The sequence below is a fragment of the Macaca fascicularis genome, chromosome 19, assembly GCF_037993035.2.
Source record: "Macaca fascicularis isolate 582-1 chromosome 19, T2T-MFA8v1.1".
Lineage (NCBI taxonomy): Eukaryota > Metazoa > Chordata > Mammalia > Primates > Cercopithecidae > Macaca > Macaca fascicularis.
The window spans coordinates 16,171,156-16,190,178 of NC_088393.1; the positions used below are offsets into that span (position 1 = coordinate 16,171,156).

The 19,023-nt window shown below is 44.9% G+C and overlaps 1 protein-coding gene across 1 annotated transcript; it reads left to right on the top strand.

Annotated features, from left to right (window-relative positions):
* The first annotated feature begins 9,064 nt into the window (after positions 1–9,064).
* Positions 9,065–10,862, top strand: LOC102133118 (olfactory receptor 10H3-like). The gene has a single exon (XM_005588302.4). It carries the CDS (start codon positions 9,912–9,914, stop codon positions 10,860–10,862), a length of 951 nt encoding a protein of 316 aa, XP_005588359.4. The 5' UTR covers positions 9,065–9,911.
* The last annotated feature ends 8,161 nt before the right edge of the window (positions 10,863–19,023 follow it).

Consider the following 19,023-nt stretch of genomic DNA (forward strand, 5'->3'; position numbering starts at 1 on the left):
TCTCCAGACCTAGAGGACAGCCCTTCCAGGGTGGTTTCCTGGAGAGACCCATGGGAATGACCTGCTGGGAAGGCCACTGCAGGAATAAAGCTCACAGCACCAGTTCAAGGAGGCCCTGGGTCTGGCTGCTACACTTGCCTACAGGTGACCTGTGAAAACACTTAAAAGCATGTTTTTTGTGCCTTTTTCTTATAGCCACTTCACTGAAGGCAGCCCCAGGTGGAGGGAGACCAAGAAAAGGAGGGTACAAGGGCAGAGTCAGAGAGTTGTGGATGGAGCTGCCCAGCCTAGAGTTGGGGAGCAGAACTGGGGAGATGGGGAAAAGAGAGAGATCTCAGCCTTAGGTGACTGCCTGGGGCCTTCTTTGTTTGCCCACTCAAGATGCCTGGTTGTTTAGTGAGCCCAGGTACCCATATCACTTCTCAACTGGACATGATTCTGGTCCCCAGGGGACAGTTGGTCATGCCTGGAGACAGTTTGGTTGTCAGGACTTGTGTATGGGGCTTGGGGGGATTTTCCTACTAGCATCTAAGGGATTGAGGCCAAGCATGCCGCTAAATGTCAGACCATGCATAGGACAGCTCCCACCACAAAGAATGACCTGGTCCTCAAATGTCACTAGTGCTGAGATTGAGAAATCCTATTCTAGGTATATTTTGTCTTCACTATTGTGCCCCTGCTAACCTGGGGGCAAGGCTCTGTGGGAGGTCAGGATACACTCTAGTGCTGTGAGATGTTTGCTCAGTGCCTATGTGTGAGCCATCTGCAATGATACCAGAGTAGGCAGAATTCTGGCCACCTGTCAGAGGAGATGGGGAAGCCTGGCCTTGAGAGCTGTGGCTGCTCCAGCAAGCAGTAGTCGGGATGTTGGACTGCAGGGGTGAGATAGGGGCTTGAGAGAGGGAGAAGGTTAGATCAGACTCTTGGTTGGATCAGACACTGTTTTGTGTCATTGCCAGAAATACTGAGGACTCTGTTGGGGTCAGAGAATTAGCCTAGAATGGGGTCAATGAGTGACATCTGGTACAGAATGACACAAACAAACCAGCTCAGAAGACCAAAATCATTATCAGTCAATGACAATGACTTTTACAAGGTGGACTCTCACAGTTCTCTGGTTACTCCTGTTTTTCACTTGGGGAGAGGAGCCTCAAAGCTGCAAAGTCCTTTCTCCAAAGACACACAGTGAGAGCTGGGGTTTCCACCCTGGGTCTGATGTCTCTGCAACTTGTAAACATTTCAGAAATTTCTCTCTGGAAGCCAGAGTGGAGTGTGTGCAGAGGAGAGGAGATAAGGAGGAGGATGGGGCGGTGGCCCAGGAGAGGGGATGGAGAGGAGCGGAGCAGATGGAGAAGTGCTTAGTAGGAGAGAGGATGCCCAGCAATGGGAGGGATGGGGAAGGATGGTGGCTGATGCTGGGGGATGGTTTCCGGGTAGGGTGGCTGCGTGGTCAGAAGACTTTCCTTCCATGTCATAAGTGTGGTCTTTTCATGCGGGATACGTCATCCTCACGCCAGTAAAGTTCCTCACAGTCCGGGTGATTCTGTGTTTTCCAAGCACTGGGCTGACTCCTGTTTTGGTGGGGGGGATACTTGGGGACAATGTCCTAGTGAGACTAGTAGGGGGTGTAATGATGGATAGGCCCATCCAGAATGAAGGATTTCAGAAACTCTTGTAGCAATGTGGCTCACATTATTCATAAAAATATTTCTGTTTTCTTTTATGGCAGAATTCAGGTGCAGAAGTTTGAGGCCATGATATTTCCAGTTTGTGGCTTTTGATTGACACTGGTTTATGCAAGATCCTTTTCTTATTTCATTTGTTTATCTCCTTTGGTTCACTTTGTTTCCATTCTTTGTGTGACAGTCATTTTCATATACTTAACATGCATTTTTTGATTTGTATGTGTTCTTATAAGATACACATTGCTTTCTGTCTGCACAAAATTTAATGTGACTGCTTTTAAATGGTAAATTAATGGACTTAATTTGATTGGAGAAGTTTTAACTTTATAGAAATATCGGTCAGAAAGTATAGAGAGCTCTCACATACGTCTCACCCCTGCATGTGTGGTCATCTCTCCTATTATTGATATCTTGCATTTCTGTAGCACCTGTGTTACAATCAATGAACCAATATTGATGCATTATTATTAACTAAATTCCATAGTTTATATTAGGTTATACTCTTTGCATTGTGTACATGGATTTTGACAAATGACCTGGGTTCATTATCACTATATCATTCAGAATCATTTCATGTACATATATTCTTAATGTGTCCACATGGAATTACGCTAAAGAGTTCATTCTGTTTTTTGTTTTTTTTCACTCAATATTATTTTAATGATTCACTTACATTACTATGTGGGCATCAAACTCCTGCTAAAAGCACTATATCCTTTTGCTTTCATATCCGTTGTTTGCCGCTATATCTTTTACCTGCCTTCTCTCCAATTAGGAACAAGCAGGGTTATCCAACACCCCCACTGAAATAACTGCTGCAGGGACCATTCTCTTACATGTCCCACTGTAAACAGGTTTCAGAAGTCAAGATAGACACACAGTAGCAAGTTTGCTGGTACACAGAGCATGAATCCCATTAAAAATTTTAATTTCCACCATTCTACATGCCCACTAATAGTGCATAAGTATTTCTTCTTCTTCACCTCCCCCTCCCCTTTCCCTTCTTCTTCCTCCTCTTCCTCTTCCTCTTCTTTTTCTTCTCCTTCTCCTTCTTCTTCTCTTTATTATTATTATTAGTATTATTATTATTATTATTATTACTGAGATGGAGTCTCACTCTGTGGCCAAGGCTGGAGTGCAGGGGTGGGATCTCAGCTCACTGAAACTTCCACCTTCTGTGGCTCAATCGATTGTCATGCCTCAGCTTCCCAAGTAGCTGGGATTACAAATGTGTACTCCCAGCCTGGCTGATTTCTGTATTCTTGGTAGAAATGGGGTTTTGCCATGTTGGCGTAGCTGATCGTAAACTCCTGGCCTCATGTAATCCTCCTGCTTCGGCCTCCCAAAGTGCTGGGATTACAGGCGTGAGCCACCATTCCCTGCCTATAGTGTGTAAATTATTTCTTTCTCCTCATAGCCCAACCAATATTGGACATTTTATAATTTGGAGAATTGCATAGGCATACAGTGAAATTCCACTGCTGTCTTTCATTTTCCCCTTCCCTCCATTCTTTTCTTCCTTTTTGTTTTCTTTTTTCTGTGTGTGAGCATCCTTTCATTTGCCTGAGTAACTCCTGTGCATCATCTTCTCACATCTTTTGCTTTTTGCATTAAGGTACCGACTTCTTCTTGATATAACTGGTTTCTTGTTTGTTCTAGATATTATTCCCTTGTCGGTTTTTAAGAAACTCCCCACACGACTTGGATGCGCTCCTGTCGGTTTCAGACAATGCAAATATCTTTTCCCCCTTTCCCATCTACCTGTTAACTTCAGCCCAGAAATCCTTTGTTAAGTGGAAATCCTCAATGATGATTTTTTTTCATGTTTTAAAAATCATCTTAATGTTTGTGCCTTGGAAATGTTGTTTAGGAAGTCTTTCCTCAAGCCTAGATCACAAAGTTATTCTCCTATACTTTCTTCTATTAAATTTATACTTTGATATTTGGTATTTATTTCTTGAATGCATCTGGATCCTCCTTTGTATGTGCTGTTAGGCAGAAATTCAGATTTACTTTACTTCATAAAATGAGCAGTTTTCTCACCACAACGAGTGAACAATCTACCTTTTCCTCTTGATTTGTGCCAGCACATTTATCATGTACTGTATTAGGTTTTGAACAATGCAGGGTTATTTTCTTAGAATTCCAGTCAGCTTATTCAGATCTATGTCTGTTCCACGTTTCATAATTTTAAAAATGGCTATGACTCTATTGTGTGTCTCAGCATGTGGGAGGGAACAGCTCTTCTCTTGATTCCATTTTTATAATATTAGTATGGCTTTGCACTAACATTTATTTATTTATTTATTTATTTAAGACAGAGTCTCACTCTGTTGCCCAGGGAGCACACTGCAACCTCCGCCTCCCGGGTTCAAGCAATTCTCGTGCCTCAGCCTCCCAAGTGGCTAGGATTACAAGTGGGCCATCACGCCCGGTTAATTTTCCTATATTTAGTAGAGACGGGGTTTCGCCATGTTGCTCAGGCTGGTCTTGAATTCCTGACCTCAAGTGTTCTGCCCAACTTGGCCTCCCAAAGTGCTGGGATTATAGGCTTGAGCCACCGTGCCTGGCTTGACATTTATTTTTCTGAAGGAATTTTCAAATAGTTTTATCAAATTTAGAGTTGATTCACTGGAATTGTAAATATAATACAATATTATATTATTGAGTATGATTAAGTATTGAGGTTATAATTTGAGGTTGAATTGACATCATTAGCATGTCAGGCCATCCCAGCCAAGACTGTACACTGCTCCCCACGTGTACAGATCATCTTCTACATTTTTATTAGTATGTATTTAAATTTTTTTCTTTGGAGTTATGGCATGTTTTTGGTTAATTCCTAGATATGTTATAGCAGATTTTTTCAAAGTGTGATAAGAGGACCTCTGCAGGGTGGTCCCTGAAGTCCTTATTTTTCAAATTTACATGTGAGAATATATTTTCATAATATGCCTCAACATATTGACGCAGACTGAATGAAGAGGCAGATTAAAGCATCAAACTGTTTCCTGTCAAGCCAGGACATATGATGCATTTGCTAAAATGTCAAACAAGGCCACTCTTCTCATGAAATGCTTTTTTCCTACTGTGGTTATTTGCCTGAAAATGTTTCTTATATTAGTATGCAATAGATTTATTACTGCTCTTTAAAAAAATTTTTTTGAGATGGAGTCTCACTCTGTTGCCCAGGCTGGAGTACAGTGGCGTGATCTCCGCTCACTGCAATCTCCTCCTCCAGGGTTCAAGTGATTCTCGTGGCTCAGACTCCCGAGTGGCTGGGATTACAGGCGCATGCTCCCACACCCAGCTAATTTTTGTATTTTTTGTAGAGACGTGGATTCACCATGTTGGCCAGGCTGGTCTCAAACTCCTGACCTCAAGTGATCCACCCACCTCAGCCTCCCAAAGTGCTGGGATTACAGGCATGAGCCGTCATGCCTGGGAGTGCTCTTTTAAATATACTAATAACTAAATATTTTTAATGATTTTCAATTTTCATTTCCAATATGGTAAAAATGGATAGTTCTAAACCACATAAACAAAAGCCCTTTAGAGTGCTTAGTAACTTTGAGGTGTAAAGGGATCCCGAGCGATGTTTCTTTATATTAATTGTTTGTGTTGCTATTGGGAATGTTCTCTTTCTCTGTATTCAAATTCTACTTCTTAAATGCTTGTTACTGGTGTGGTACTAGGAGGAACACCGTGATTTTTGCCAGCTGACCTTGCCTTCTGCATCACTGGGCTCTGTTATTGTTCTAACAGATGATGTCATCATTCTTTTATCTTTTCTAGGTAGATGATCACGTCTCTTCCCTTCCAGTCCTTAGATACCTTAGATGCCTGGTTTCTTTTTCTTGCCTTATACCATCACTCACGACGTTCAGCTCCATGTTAAAGAACAGCAGAGTTAGTGAGTATCCTTGGCTTTTTCTGGATCCTAAAGTGATGCATTGAAAGCTTTCTTCTTTAGAGTTGTATTTGCTGATTTTGTGCTGTATATTCTATATCTAGCTAAGAAAGCCTCCCTGGATTTTGTGTTGTGTTTTTTAAAAAATCATAATAGGAATAGAGTTTTAGAGAATGTATTTATGCCTTGATTGAAATAGTCGTGATTTTTCCTTTTAAATCGATTCCTGTGATAAACTGTATGATAGGTTTTCTGATGTTAACCAATCTTGTCATTTATGGAATAAACCAATACCACTTGATCATGGTAAATTATTTTTAATACACCGTTAGATTTGACCAGGTTATGTTTTATTCTGGAATTTTAAATCTGCCTGGATAGGTGAAGTAGGCGTATAATTGTCTCTTTTTTTGGTAAAGATTCTTACCTGATTTTAGACCAAGATTGTATTAACCTGAGGAGGTGTGCTGGTCAGATTTCCTAACTCTTCTGTTTTTTTGGAGATCATGTATAAGATACTAACCAACTGTTTTCTTAATAGTTTAATAGTACTTACCACACTTTAATAAAATCCACTGGGGCAAAGATTTTAGAGAGAGATGATCTTTGACTACCATTTCAATTTCTCTAAAGCTTATTTGAGCATATAGGATCCCTTTTTTCTTACACCAGTTTTGGAATTTTATATTTTTCTAAGTACTTGTTCATTTCATCTACAATGTAAATTTATTATTTCTTTTACTGTTTTTATTAATTTAAAAATAACCATTGTCTCTGTCATTATTTCCCATTTGTAATTTTGGGTTCTGTTATTGGTACCTTCTCCTTGTTTATTTCTATCTTATTAATTTTTTCCAATAACTTGATCTTGATTTTATTAAGCATGATTTTTTTCTTGAGGCAGTTTCTTGATAAAGGTATTTTGAACTGTGTATTTCCTTCAAAGTACTATTTTAGGTTAAAATATTGTCATTCAATATTTAAATTATCATTTAATTCTAAATATTCCACTATTTTATAATTTACTGTTGAAACTGAAGATTATTTAATTATACAGTTATCTTCCAAATACATGAGATTTGTAAAGCTATTTCTCCCCTATTGATTTTTAATGTTAATTCATTATAATCTATATCACATTATTATGCTTTGGAATTAAATAAATGTTTATATCCTAATTAAATGTCAATTTTTGTAAAAGTCACTTAGTGGTTGAAAAAATGTTAATTTTCTTTTTGGTGAAGAGTCTAATATATCTAATAGATACTTGAAAGGGTGGCCTGACCCTCCACACCTGTGGGCACTTCTCATTAGGTGGAACGAGAGACTTGAGAAAAGAAATGAGACACAGAGACAAAGTATAGAGAAAGAAAAAGTGGGCCCAGGGGACTGGCGCTCAGCATACAGAGGACCCGCGCCAGCACCGGTCTCTGAGTTCCCTCAGTATTTATTGATTATTATCTTTACCATCTTGGAAAAGGGGAAGTGGCAGGATAATAGGATCATCGTAGGGAGAAGGTCAGCAGTAAGGCATATGAATAAAGATCTCTGTGACATGAATAAGTTTAAGGAAAAGTGCTGTGCCTTGATATGCATGTGCAAACATCTCCATAAATCTTTTTAGTGCATGAAGAGCAGCATTGCCGCTAGCAAGTCCCACCTTCAGCCCTAAGGCGGTTTTCTCCTTTCTCAGTAAATAGAACATACAATCGGGTTTTACACTGAGATGTTCCGTTGCCCAGGGACGGGCAGGAGGCAGATGCTTTTCTCTATCTCAACTGCCAAGAGGCCTTCTTTCCTCTTATACTAGTCCTCCTCAGCACAGACCCTTCACGGGTGTCAGGCTGGGGGACGATCAGGTCTTTCCCTTCCCACGAGGCCATATTTCAGACTATCACATGGGGCGAAACCTTGGACAATACCTAGCTTTCCCAGGCAGAGGTCCCTGCGACCTTCCACAGTGTATATGTCCCTGGGTACTTGAGATTAAGAGACTGGTGATGACTTTTAACCAGCATACTGCCTTCAGGCACTTGTTTAACAAAGCACACCCTGCACAGCCCCAAATCCCTTAAACCTTGAGTCACCACAGCACGTGTCTCTTGCAAGGACAGGGTTGGGGGTAGGGTCACAGGTTAATAGCATCTCAAATACAGAACAAAATGGAGTCTCTTATGTCTACTTCTTTCTATATAGACACAGTTACAGTCTGATCGCTCTTTCTTTTCCCACAGATAATGTCTGGATATTATTAATTGCCTTATAATTAATAATCAATAAATTGCATTTCCTAACTCTGCTACAATTTCTAACTATAATAATCTATCTGCCTGTATATAGATTGTGGTGGCTCACACCTGTAATCTCAGCACTTTGGGAGGCCAAGGAGGGCAGATCACCTGAGGTCAGGAGTTTGACTCCCAACGTGGTGAAATCCCACCTCTACTACAAAAATTAGCTGGGTGTGGTGGCATGTGCCTGTAATCCCAGCTACTAGGGAGACTGAGGCAGGAGAATCAGTTGAACCTGGGAGGAGGAGGTTGCAGTGAGCCGAGATCGCACCATTGCACCCCAGCCTGGATGACAGAGCAAGACTCCGTCTCAAAAAAAAAAAAAAATCAATCTGATGTTGATTTGGCTATTGCTATCTATCTCACTGAAGTTTTGTTGATTATTTATTAATATTCCAGGATATATAGTTATATATAGCATTTATGCTAGTTGCTCTGTTCTTTTAATGGGTATAAATATTATTCTCTGTCCCTTAGTGTGTGTGCATGTGTGTGTGTGTGATTTAAAAATCTTAGTATACATTGAAAAAGTAAACATTTTTCTTCATAGTCAAAATAACCAGATAAAACTTAAAAAAATAATTAACTGAGCATGGTGGCTTACGTGTATAATCCCAGCACTTTGGGAGGCTGAGACAGGAAGATCGCTTGAGTCCAGGAGTTAGAGACCAGTTTGGGCAACAAAACAAAGCCCTGTCTCTATGAAAAAACAAAACAAAAAAAAAACCAAAAAAACACATTAAATTAAACAGATTAGGTGGCACACACCTGTAGTCCCAGCTATTTAGGGGGCTGAGGAGAAGGATCACTTGAGCCCAGGAGTTCCAGGATGCAGTGAGTCATGATCCTACTACAGCACTCTAACCTGGTGGACATAGTGAGACCTTATCTCTAAAAAAATTCATAACTTGATCAATAATAATGCTTTACTATTACTCATACCTAATCATTCATTCATACTATAATCAAAATGTTCTCTATTGCCTTAAAAATACTTACAGCTGGTTACGTAGATCAAGATTCAACTAGTCCCCTATGTTGCATTCAGTGGTTATGTCCTGGAATCTCTCCTATCCTTTGAATGAGCCTTTATCCAATGAGACCAGACCAATTGTTCTGTGGAATTATCCACCTTCTGAATTTTTCTGAAAGCTTCCTCACAGTGTCACTTAGCTTATTCCTCCATCTTCTGTACAATGATTATTCTTTTTGGCTAGTGGGCATCTTTTCAATCTAGTACCTGCAGGCTTTTAATATTATCCCATTACTTAGTGAAAGTTTCATTTCACACTGGTACAAGATATCCAAAGCTTTCTTCCATGTCCAGACCAAGATCAGCCATGTCTCAAGGAACTCTGGTTTCCTGGAGTGGCATATGGTATTAGAGATATTGTGATCACTGTTTCCTTACATTTAACCTTTTATTATTATTAAGACTGCAACCTCAGCTTTCATCTGGAACATATTTGTCTGACACGTATCCAGCCTTTTCTTTTCAAATTTTCTGTTCAATTTTTTAGAATAGTAAAAGTAACATTAGAAATAAGATGGCATAAATGAGTACCAATAAAACAGCATTAAAATAAATGTAAATGGGTTAAATAAGCAATTAAAAGATAAAGACACTCAGGGAAAAAAAATTTAAACCTCAAGATCAAAATATATGTTTTCTAGAACTGGCACATTATCAAGAGACTCTGACCCTGATCATCTATGCCTGTCTCTAATGGCTCCAAGTATTGAACCTTTTCTTTATGTTAGTCAGTGTTACTAGAAACCCAGTTAGTAGCCAAAATCTGACTTGATCATCTAGTGTACTGATCTCATTTGATCTTTGTCACATTGCTGAATGTTAAGAACTACTATTATTTACTCCATTTTACAGATGAGGAATGTGAGACCCAGAAAATTCTGCCAGTTGTTGAATAACATAGAGCTGTTGAGTTGCCATTTGGTCTGTTCTAGAGTCTGTGTTTTAACCACTGTCATTTAATTTTATTTCTAATCTCACCAGATGCAGTATCCATGCCTGGTCAGAACTACAGCACCATGTCTGAATTTATCCTCTTTGGCTTCTCAGGCTTCCCCCAGCAGCTCCTGCCCGTCTTGTTCCTGCTGTACCTCCTGATGTTCCTGTTCACATTGCTGGGCAACCTTCTCATCATGGCCACAATCTGGATTGAACACAGACTCCACACACCCATGTACCTCTTCTTGTGTGCCCTCTCCATCTCTGAGATTCTGTTCACTGTTGCCATCACCCCTCGCATGCTGGCTGATCTGCTCTCCACCCATCGTTCCATCACCTTTGTGTCTTGTGTCAGTCAGATGTTCTTCTCCTTCATGTTTGGCTTCACTCACTCCTTCCTTCTCATGGTCATGGGTTATGATCGTTACGTGGCCATCTGCCACCCACTGCGTTACAATGTGCTAATGAGCCCCCATGACTGTGCCCGTCTTGTGGCCTGGACCTGGGCTGGTGGCTCAGTCATGGGGATGATGGTGACAATGATAGTTTTTCACCTCACTTTCTGTGGGTCTAACGTGATCCATCATTTTGTCTGTCATGTACTTTCCCTCTTGAAGTTGGCCTGTGGGAACAAGACATCATCTGTCATCCTGGGTGTGATGCTGGTGTGTGTCACAGCCCTGATAGGCTGTTTATTCCTCATCATCCTCTCCTATGTCTTCATTGTGGCTGCCATCTTGAGGATTCCCTCTGCTGAGGGCCGGCACAAGACTTTCTCCACATGTGTATCCCACCTCACTGTGGTGGTCGTGCACTATAGTTTTGCCTCCCTTATCTACCTCAAGCCCAAGGGCCTCCATTCTATGTACAGTGACACCTTGATGGCCACCACCTATACTGTCTTCACCCCCTTCCTTAGCCCAATCATTTTCAGCTTAAGGAACAAGGAGCTGAAGAATGCCATTAAAAAAAAGTTTTTCAGAAAGTTCTGCCCTCTAAGCTCCTAATGGCCAGTTTGGTGGTGATAAAATATAATAGAAGGGCTGAGGATAATAATGTGTATCTCCGTAGGACTGTTGTAAGGGTTCAGGTATGTGAAAATACCTGAAAATATGTGTTTGATACATACTAGCTATTGTTTCCCCCCTCCCTTTTTGCTTAGGTCCCTGTGATCATAATCTCTTGTTTATGAGCCATTGTAATAAACTTTATCCCATGATCTGTGCCTAGAAATGTGTTTTCTATCTATGGACAGGTGGAGATCATCACGTGGGTGTGTCTGGGCACTTATGAACATGGTTCTTCTTGAATGCACAGGCAAAAAGTATTTTCTTTACCCCTAGTGTAAGAAGAATCAAGAATATCATCATAGTCATAAATTCCACCAAGTATTGAAGTTTTTCTATGTATCTGATACTGTGTCTAGTGTTTTACAAATATTATCCTTTTAATTAGAAGAAATGTACAAAGGAAAATAAACTACTTGTCTGGTTTCTTTTCCTTTTTTTTTCTTTTTCTTTTTCTTTTTCTTTTCTTTCTTTCTTTCTTTTCTTTTTTTTTTTTTTTTTTTGAGAAGGAGTCTTGCTCTGTCACCAGGCTGAAGTGCAATGGTGCAATCTCAGCTCACTGCAACCTCCCCATCCCTGGTTCAAGTGATTCTCCTGCCTCAGCCCGGCGAGTAGAGGCGGGGTTTCACCATGTCGGCCAGGATGGTCTCGATCTCTTGACCTCTTGATCTGCCCGCCTTGGTCTCCCAGAGTGCTGGGATTACAGGCGTGAGCCACCACGCCAGGCCGCCGAAATTGGTTTCTTATTTAAAGTTCCTCACTGTCTTTGGGAGACATATACCCTAAGTGTGTGTGTGTGGATATTATGTTGAATAGAGTGAAGGATATCAGAATGCAAAAGTGGAGAGAGAGCAAGGGGAGAGAGAAAGAGAGAGAGATACAGAGACAGGAGAAAGGCAACTAGCAAGGCCCACTGTGTCACCCCATGGAATTTAGGTTGACTCCGAAAAAGGATACAAACCAACAAGTCTTACATGCTGCTTGCTGTGCCTGAGTAATCAACTACCCTTTGTCTCTGACCCAGGGGTCCTACGTCTTCTATCAGAATGCATGAAACAGTAACTAACAGTCAGTTAACTTATCAGCTTGCAAGTAAGAGAAACACTCTAGGCACATCACAAAATCCTGACCCCAAATTCTTCACTTCTCCTTGTATTTACACCCTTTGCACAGTAATTTTTCAGCAGCTTTCATTAATAGATAGATTCTATTTTACACCCTTTGAGTCTGTGCTGGACATTTGACTTTCTTTGGCCAATACAGTGTGGTGAAAATGATGATGTAATAACTGTAATAGCCCCAAGCCTGGTTGAACTTTGAAGCATTGTAGAGACAATGTCCAGAAACATTGCAGCCTCCTCTCAGTTTCTCGGAAGCCAGTCTCTGCCATGTGAACAAAAGGGTGCCTTCTGGAGGCAGAGAATCACATGGGGGAAAGTCCAGGTGTCACAGCTGAGGCCATCCCAGATCAGCCTGAAGGTACTGAAGCCCCAAACATGTGAATGAACTGAGCCAGGATTAGCAAAGCTGCCTAGCTGATCCCCAGCTGCTCATGTACCAAGAGTGATTCCTTCCACATCCAGAAGAACCAGCCAAATGTCTCACAGACTCATTAGCAATCATAAACCTCTATTGATCTAAACCAATGGGTATTGATGCAGTTTGTAATCAGTAATGGCTACTATGCAATCTTCATCTTTACTGTCTTGCATTTACATGGCTTCTGTGAAATAAACACGGAATCTAACACCTTCTGAGGGCCTACTATGTGCTAGGGACATGATTCTTTTGCATTATCTTACCACCTTTCAAGCAGGGATTATCCTCTCCATTTTACAGATGAGGAAACCAAGGCTCAGAGAGGAAGAGCAATGGCCCAATGTCATCCAGAGGAGCCAAAATTCCAGGCCAGATCTGTCCATGCTTCCTCCACCCCAAGACTCCAGCTGGGACCCAGAGTTCAAGGGACTCACGTGCATGATGGTCGCACTCTTGTTGAAGATCTTTATATAGGGCTTCAGGATGTTGAAATGAAAGGCGGGCGTCAGCATCCGACGGTGGCGGCTCCACTTGTCACCGCCACTCAGCAGTATCCCTTCTCCTAGTAGGGCAGCCAAGGAGGGTGGGCAAGAGCAGCACCTTCCCCCACCCCTGCCCAAGGTCACCCCCAACCCCTTTCATCTGCAGGTACTCACCCAGCCAGGGCTTCAGAAACCTGATGGAGAGATCATCTAGGGTGCAATGGCAGCTGGCATGAATGAGGACCATCAGGGGCCATGTAGAGGGCAAGAGAGGAACTTCAGGTGTAGGGCAAGGCTCCCTACCCGCACTTTCCCTACTCCATGCCCAGCGTAGCAGGAAGGGGGCCAAGGGCAAAGGACAAAGGAGGATAGAGGAAGAAGGACCAGCCCAGGCTGCAACAGCACAGTAAAGCTATGACACAACCTAACAGGGCACAGCCCACCCCAGCACCCTTTGACATGTCTCCTGCACGGCCCAACATGTTCTGCAACACACAAGCACAGCTCCACACTCTATGAAATACCTTTAAAGGAGCCTAGGACACCCTGTCTGCCCCAGCACTCTCTGTCATCTCCTGAAATGGACCTGGGACCTGGAGCATGTCTCCAACATATGTTAACATGCTTGACATGGCCACAACATACATGATGAGCCCTAAATGACACATCATCTGACATGGACCTAAGATAGTCTGGCATGACCACTGTGTACCCAACAGGCCCCAGATAGGATTTAAATATGATTTATTAAATGTCCCGGACATGTCCCAGGTGTAACCAAGACTTTTCTTCAAGCATGATTGCAATGGATTCTGAGACCTGACTCAGGAACACTAAAATAATAACTCTGACAATTCTCAAAGGGACCCTAGGTCCCAGACCCTGGACAAGCCACAAACATGGCCAAGAGATGACAAGGAGGAGAAAAGACAATTTCAAACCACATGTCAGAGAAGAACCAGAAAGTCTGGCACATTACCCAAGTGTCCTTGGCCACAGCTGAGTCACACACATGATGACTTCTCCATATGATCCCAGGTAAAGCATACAAGATATAACCAGGTATAACATAGAAATCATAGGCTATTTATGGGACCTCTTGGGGAAAGGTGAGCTTTCTGACAAGAACTGAACTTTCAAGACCCATGGTTGACACCATAAGGCAAGGGCTGCCTTAAAACAAAAAACAATGCAGAGAAACGGTGAAATTAAGAGGAGACAAAATCCTGATGCTGTTCATTGACACCTGGATCCAGCCATGCCTGAAGACCACTTTCTCTGGACTTTACACTCCTTTGATTCCCTTTATTTACTTATAGTGTACAAAGTTGAGCTTCCATCACTCACAAGTGAGAGAGACCTCAGCAGCCAGGGAGAGCCAGTGACCTGCACAGAGTCACTAAGCATTTTGGGGTCAGAGCCACAGTTTCTGTGGGACACTGCCCCTTCCCTTGCTCAGCCTGGTCTGTCCAAGGACAGGAAGAGCAGAGAATAAAGGAAGATCAACAGGCTGGTGTGGGATCTCCTACTGGAGATTCTTGAGGCCTACAGGAGGAAAGCAGTGAACACAGGGTGGACGAGTGACAGGATGAGGTAGAAGGAACTGACTGACCCATCACAGGTGGACGTCGCATGAATAGCAGCCCAGATTCTCCACCAGCCACAAGTCCTCCTACTGCTCTGGGTTGAGGGATGGACAAGGTTAGTGCCAGGACTGGCTGGGCCTCCAAATACTAATGATGCTCATTGCATCATCCTACCCCACACTTAAAAAAATCCCTATCCATAGGTCCAGATCCAGCTCCAACAACTCCTCCTCCAGGAAGCCTTCCAGCCTGCCCCAGCAGACCCCTAGTTCTCCTCTGGGTTGTCACGCCCTTCTCTCTCTTGCCCATTCCTGACCCCATGAATTTGGGGTTGTCTCTGTCAAGATCCGTCTCCTCAAGTGTGGAGGTTCCTTCAGGACAGGGCTCTGGATTGAGACTTCTTGGGACTCCAGTGGTTCCCAGAACACCAGGACAGGGGGTCAGATGGCAATGGAGGGAGAAGACATTGAGATGGAAGTTGGCGAATATGTGAAGGAAAGCAGAAGATACCTCTTCCTCTTTCAATGGAGGGAGAAGAGAGGGCGGAGGGTGGGGGGACTGGGAATTGCAGGGGCTTCACAGAAGCTTAGGGGAGAAGAAACTGGAAGCCGTTGGATGGAAGCCCCCAGCACCAACCCCCGCAAGCTCTGCATGGATACCGGAGGCATTGGTGATAGACCGGATGATGTTAGGGTGGCATAAAACGATGAAGGGGAAGATGGAATCCATCCATATCCTAAAGTCCTGGGAATAGGTGGCCGACATCTGGGTCAAGTTCTTCAAGCCCTCCTCCATAGCAGTGATCTGAAAGCAAGTCAGGGGCTGTCACCCCTGTGATGGTTAATTCTAGGTGTCCACTTGACTGGGCTAAGGGATGCCCAGATATCCGGTCTAGCATTATTTCTGTGTGCGTCTATGTGGGTGTTTCAGGAGAGATTAGCATTTGAAGGTAAACTGCAGAAGGAAGATTTACCCTTCCCAATGTGGGTGGATGTCATCCAATCCATTGAGGGCATGAACAGGACAAAAAGGCAGAGGAAAGGAGGAATTTGCTCTCTCTTCTGCAGCTGGGACATCCATCTTCTCCTGCCCTTGGAACTCCAGGTTCTCAGGCTGTTTTGGACTCAGGCTGAATTTATACCACCAGCGTCCCTGGCTTCTGGCTTGCAGATGGTATATCATGGGACTTCTTGGCCTCCATCATCACATTATCCAATTCCCATAATAAATTCTTATCTCTCTGTCTCTTTCTGTCTCCATACATACATGCATTGGAGGTAAGAAGAAACAGACCCTATCTGTTTCTAAGGAGGACCCTGAGTAATGCACCTCCCCGGAAGGAGCCACAACAAGTCCCCCTGCAGCCACCGGATGTGGTGCAGCGTCTGCAGTGAGCAGCGTGTCTGGATTCTGAACAGCTGCAGGGGATTTCTGCTGACCTCTGCTCCTTCTCTCTTGGGGCTATCCCAGGATCCGAGGGTAAACACCAAAGCAGAGGGAGAAGACAAGCTGTCTGCTCAAGAGGATGTGTTTTCTCATCCTGGAAATGATTTCAGTCTGGGGATTGCTATACGGGAAGGTCCCCATGGGAGGAGGTTTGGGGCAGCAGTGTGGCCTCAGGACATATCCCTAGGGCTGGTTCCCACATCCTTTTGTGTCCTGGCTGGTCCACATGGGCACTGGTTCCTCCCGCAGACTAAGGGTCTGCATGCTGAGGGCCCTCCGTTCTCAGCAACCCCCAGGGGAGCAGAGGTGTCTCTAAGGTCCATCAGGATGGCAGCTCCCACATGGGAGAGCCTCCCTTATGCCAGGCTCTATGCTAGTGCTTCCTGTTCACCTGTGGACACGCCCATCAATCCTGCCATTTGTAAGTGAGCAGACAGAGGCCACGTCCCCCAAAGGGGAGGGCAGTTCCAAGTTGGAGGCCAAGGTCTGGGGGTGTCAAGGACGGATTCTGAAAGGGGAAGGGAGTGGCCAAATTATATCCAGGTTGGGCTAGAGGGCTCATTGGGACATCTTAGTGGGAAAGAGCACGTCACCCCTGGAAGGGGAGGGTGTGGGAGACTGCCCACACTTCTCTTCTGGCCCAGCTATATCCCTCCATAGGGGAAGGGAGTCAGAGCTAATTCCTGTGGGAAAGCAGCAGCCCAGAGATAGGCAGATACAAGCAAATGGGCCAGGCAGGGAGCAGCCCCTGTGTAGTGGACTCAGGAGGCCTCAAGTCCAGCAGTGGAGAAGGTGGGAATGCCAGGAGAACCCTGCTCTGTGCACCCCCACAGCCCTGCAGGAGCCTCTTGGAGGTGCACTATTGTAAGAAAGACAGGCAGGAAGAGGATCCAGACAGGCTGGGGTGACAAGACAGGGAAGTGAGAAAGGATTGGGAAGGGACAGCAGAGGAATGAGTGAGTGAGGAGAGGAATGAGTGAGTAAGGAGAGGAATGAGTGAGTGAGGAGAGGAATGAGTGAGTGAGGAGAGGAATGAGTGAGTGGGTAGAGGAATGAGTGAGTGAGGAGAGGAATGAGTGAGTGAGGAGAGGAATGAGTGAGTGAGGAGAGGAATGAGTGAGTGGGTAGAGGAATGAGTGAGTGAGGAGAGGAATGAGTGAGTGAGGAGAGGAATGAGTGAGTGAGGAGAGGAATGAGTGAGTGAGGAGAGGAATGAGTGAGTGAGGAGAGGAATGAGTGAGTGAGGAGAGGAATGAGTGAGTGAGGAGAAGAATGACTGAGTGAGGACAGGAATGAGTGAGTGAGGAGAGGAATGAGTGAGTGAGGAGAAGAATGACTGAGTGAGGACAGGAATGAGTGAGTGAGGAGAGGAATGAGTGAGTGGGTAGAGGAATGAGTGAGTGAGGAGAAGAATGACTGAGTGGGGAGAGGAATGCGTGAGTGAGCCACCTCCCTCTCTTCTCTGCTGGCCCACACCTTAGCCACCCTCTAAACCCAGCTCCTTGAGCCCCATTCCTGCCCTTTGGGAAGTCCATTCACCCTGATACCCAAGGTCATCCTGCTGCCACACTCACCAGGTCCTGGTGACCTCAAACCCATTTCTGTTTTGGGGGTTGGGGGAAATACTTGAGGCAGTGGCAGCTGTCCCAGAAGGCACAGGTCCAGGCCAGGAAGCGGTCCAGGAGCCAGGAGGCCCCAGCCAGCAGCAGGAGCAGCCATGGCGATGCTGCCACCAGGCCAAGGCCCAGCCAGGACGGGCTCAGCTGCGGCATTCTGCAGGGCAGACAGGATGGAGGGTGAGATCCTGAGGCCCAGGGAAAGGCTCAGGGAGCTCCAGGGACAGTGGAAAGGAGCAGGGAAGGGTTGGGGTGAAGGCAGTAAAGGGAGGACTCTGGGATGAATAAACAAGGACTGAGAGCTAAATTCCAGAGAGCCCCAGCCAAATCCAATGGCCAAGTGGCCTCTAGTTGCCTGGTAACCACCCAGAAAGGAGAAGAGAGAGAGACTGTTCAGAGTCCAGAAAGGTCCAGCCTGAATCACTGGGAGGTTGCCAGGGGCTGGTTACCAAGAAACCACCAGTCTCCCAGGCCAGGAGCCTGGAGCCACCCCAGCCTTGGGCTGTGTCCCTCCCCATCCCAGGCCAGGACCCTCCAGTCCCACCACCCCCAGCCTGGCACCTTCTGTCGGGAACAATTTGTGCCACACAGCCTCCTCTTCTCTTCTGCTGGGAGCTCTTTGCCTCTGGCCCCTGATTTAGGGAAGGTCATGGGAGGCTGGGCTGCGCTGGGCCGGTCAATCTCCACAGCCTGGGTGCATCTGCCTTGCCTGGGTAGCCAGCCAAAATCTGGGGTTTGACCAGCTGGGGGCAGAGGACCCAGTTCAGGTAGGGGGACTGGATTCTCAGGTCTCAGCATCTCCCTCTCAGTTTAGAGGGGAAGTTGGGGAGTAGTTAAAGGGGATTCTGAACACCAAGTTTACAGCCACTCTGCCCTTTCAAGGCAAGGATGTGGCAGGTAAAAGCATGAACTTGAGAACTCGCAGCCAGCTGAGCTGGGCCAGGCCAACCTTTGTCCCAGATCATCTGGGCTCCTCTCCAAACATGGGCGGGGAGGATGTCAGGCACCATATCTTGGTGCAGACTTAGGAGATTCAGAGACAGAAGCTTCTCATCTCTGGTTTCACAACCTGGCAAGAGTTCAAGTCCTGCCTCCAGGCAGCCAAAGGCCTGAGCAGAGACCTGACTGCTGGAAGCAGGAAGAAAGAATCCAGCCCCAACCCCGCTGAGGATTACCCATGTCGGATTCTGGGGATAAAAAGCCCAGCTGGAGGAACAAACCTACAGGCTGGGCTCAGCCTAGGAGGACAGAGTGGAGGCAGAGGGGATGAGGCTGAGAGGGGCCGTGAGCAGACGGGGTCCAGGCAGGGGAGGGCAGAATGAGGGTATCCCAAGTGGAGTCCTTGTTCTGCCCTGTCTTTTCTCTGACTGTGGGCAATGTGGCCATCCTGGGCTCAGGTGGGAAATGGGATGTCAGATTAGGGCCTTAAAGG

Excerpts from the sequence above, each read along its gene's own strand:
- LOC102133118 (XM_005588302.4), top strand. The coding sequence starts at position 9,912 with ATGCCTGGTCAGAACTACAGCACCATGTCTGAATTTATCCTCTTTGGC.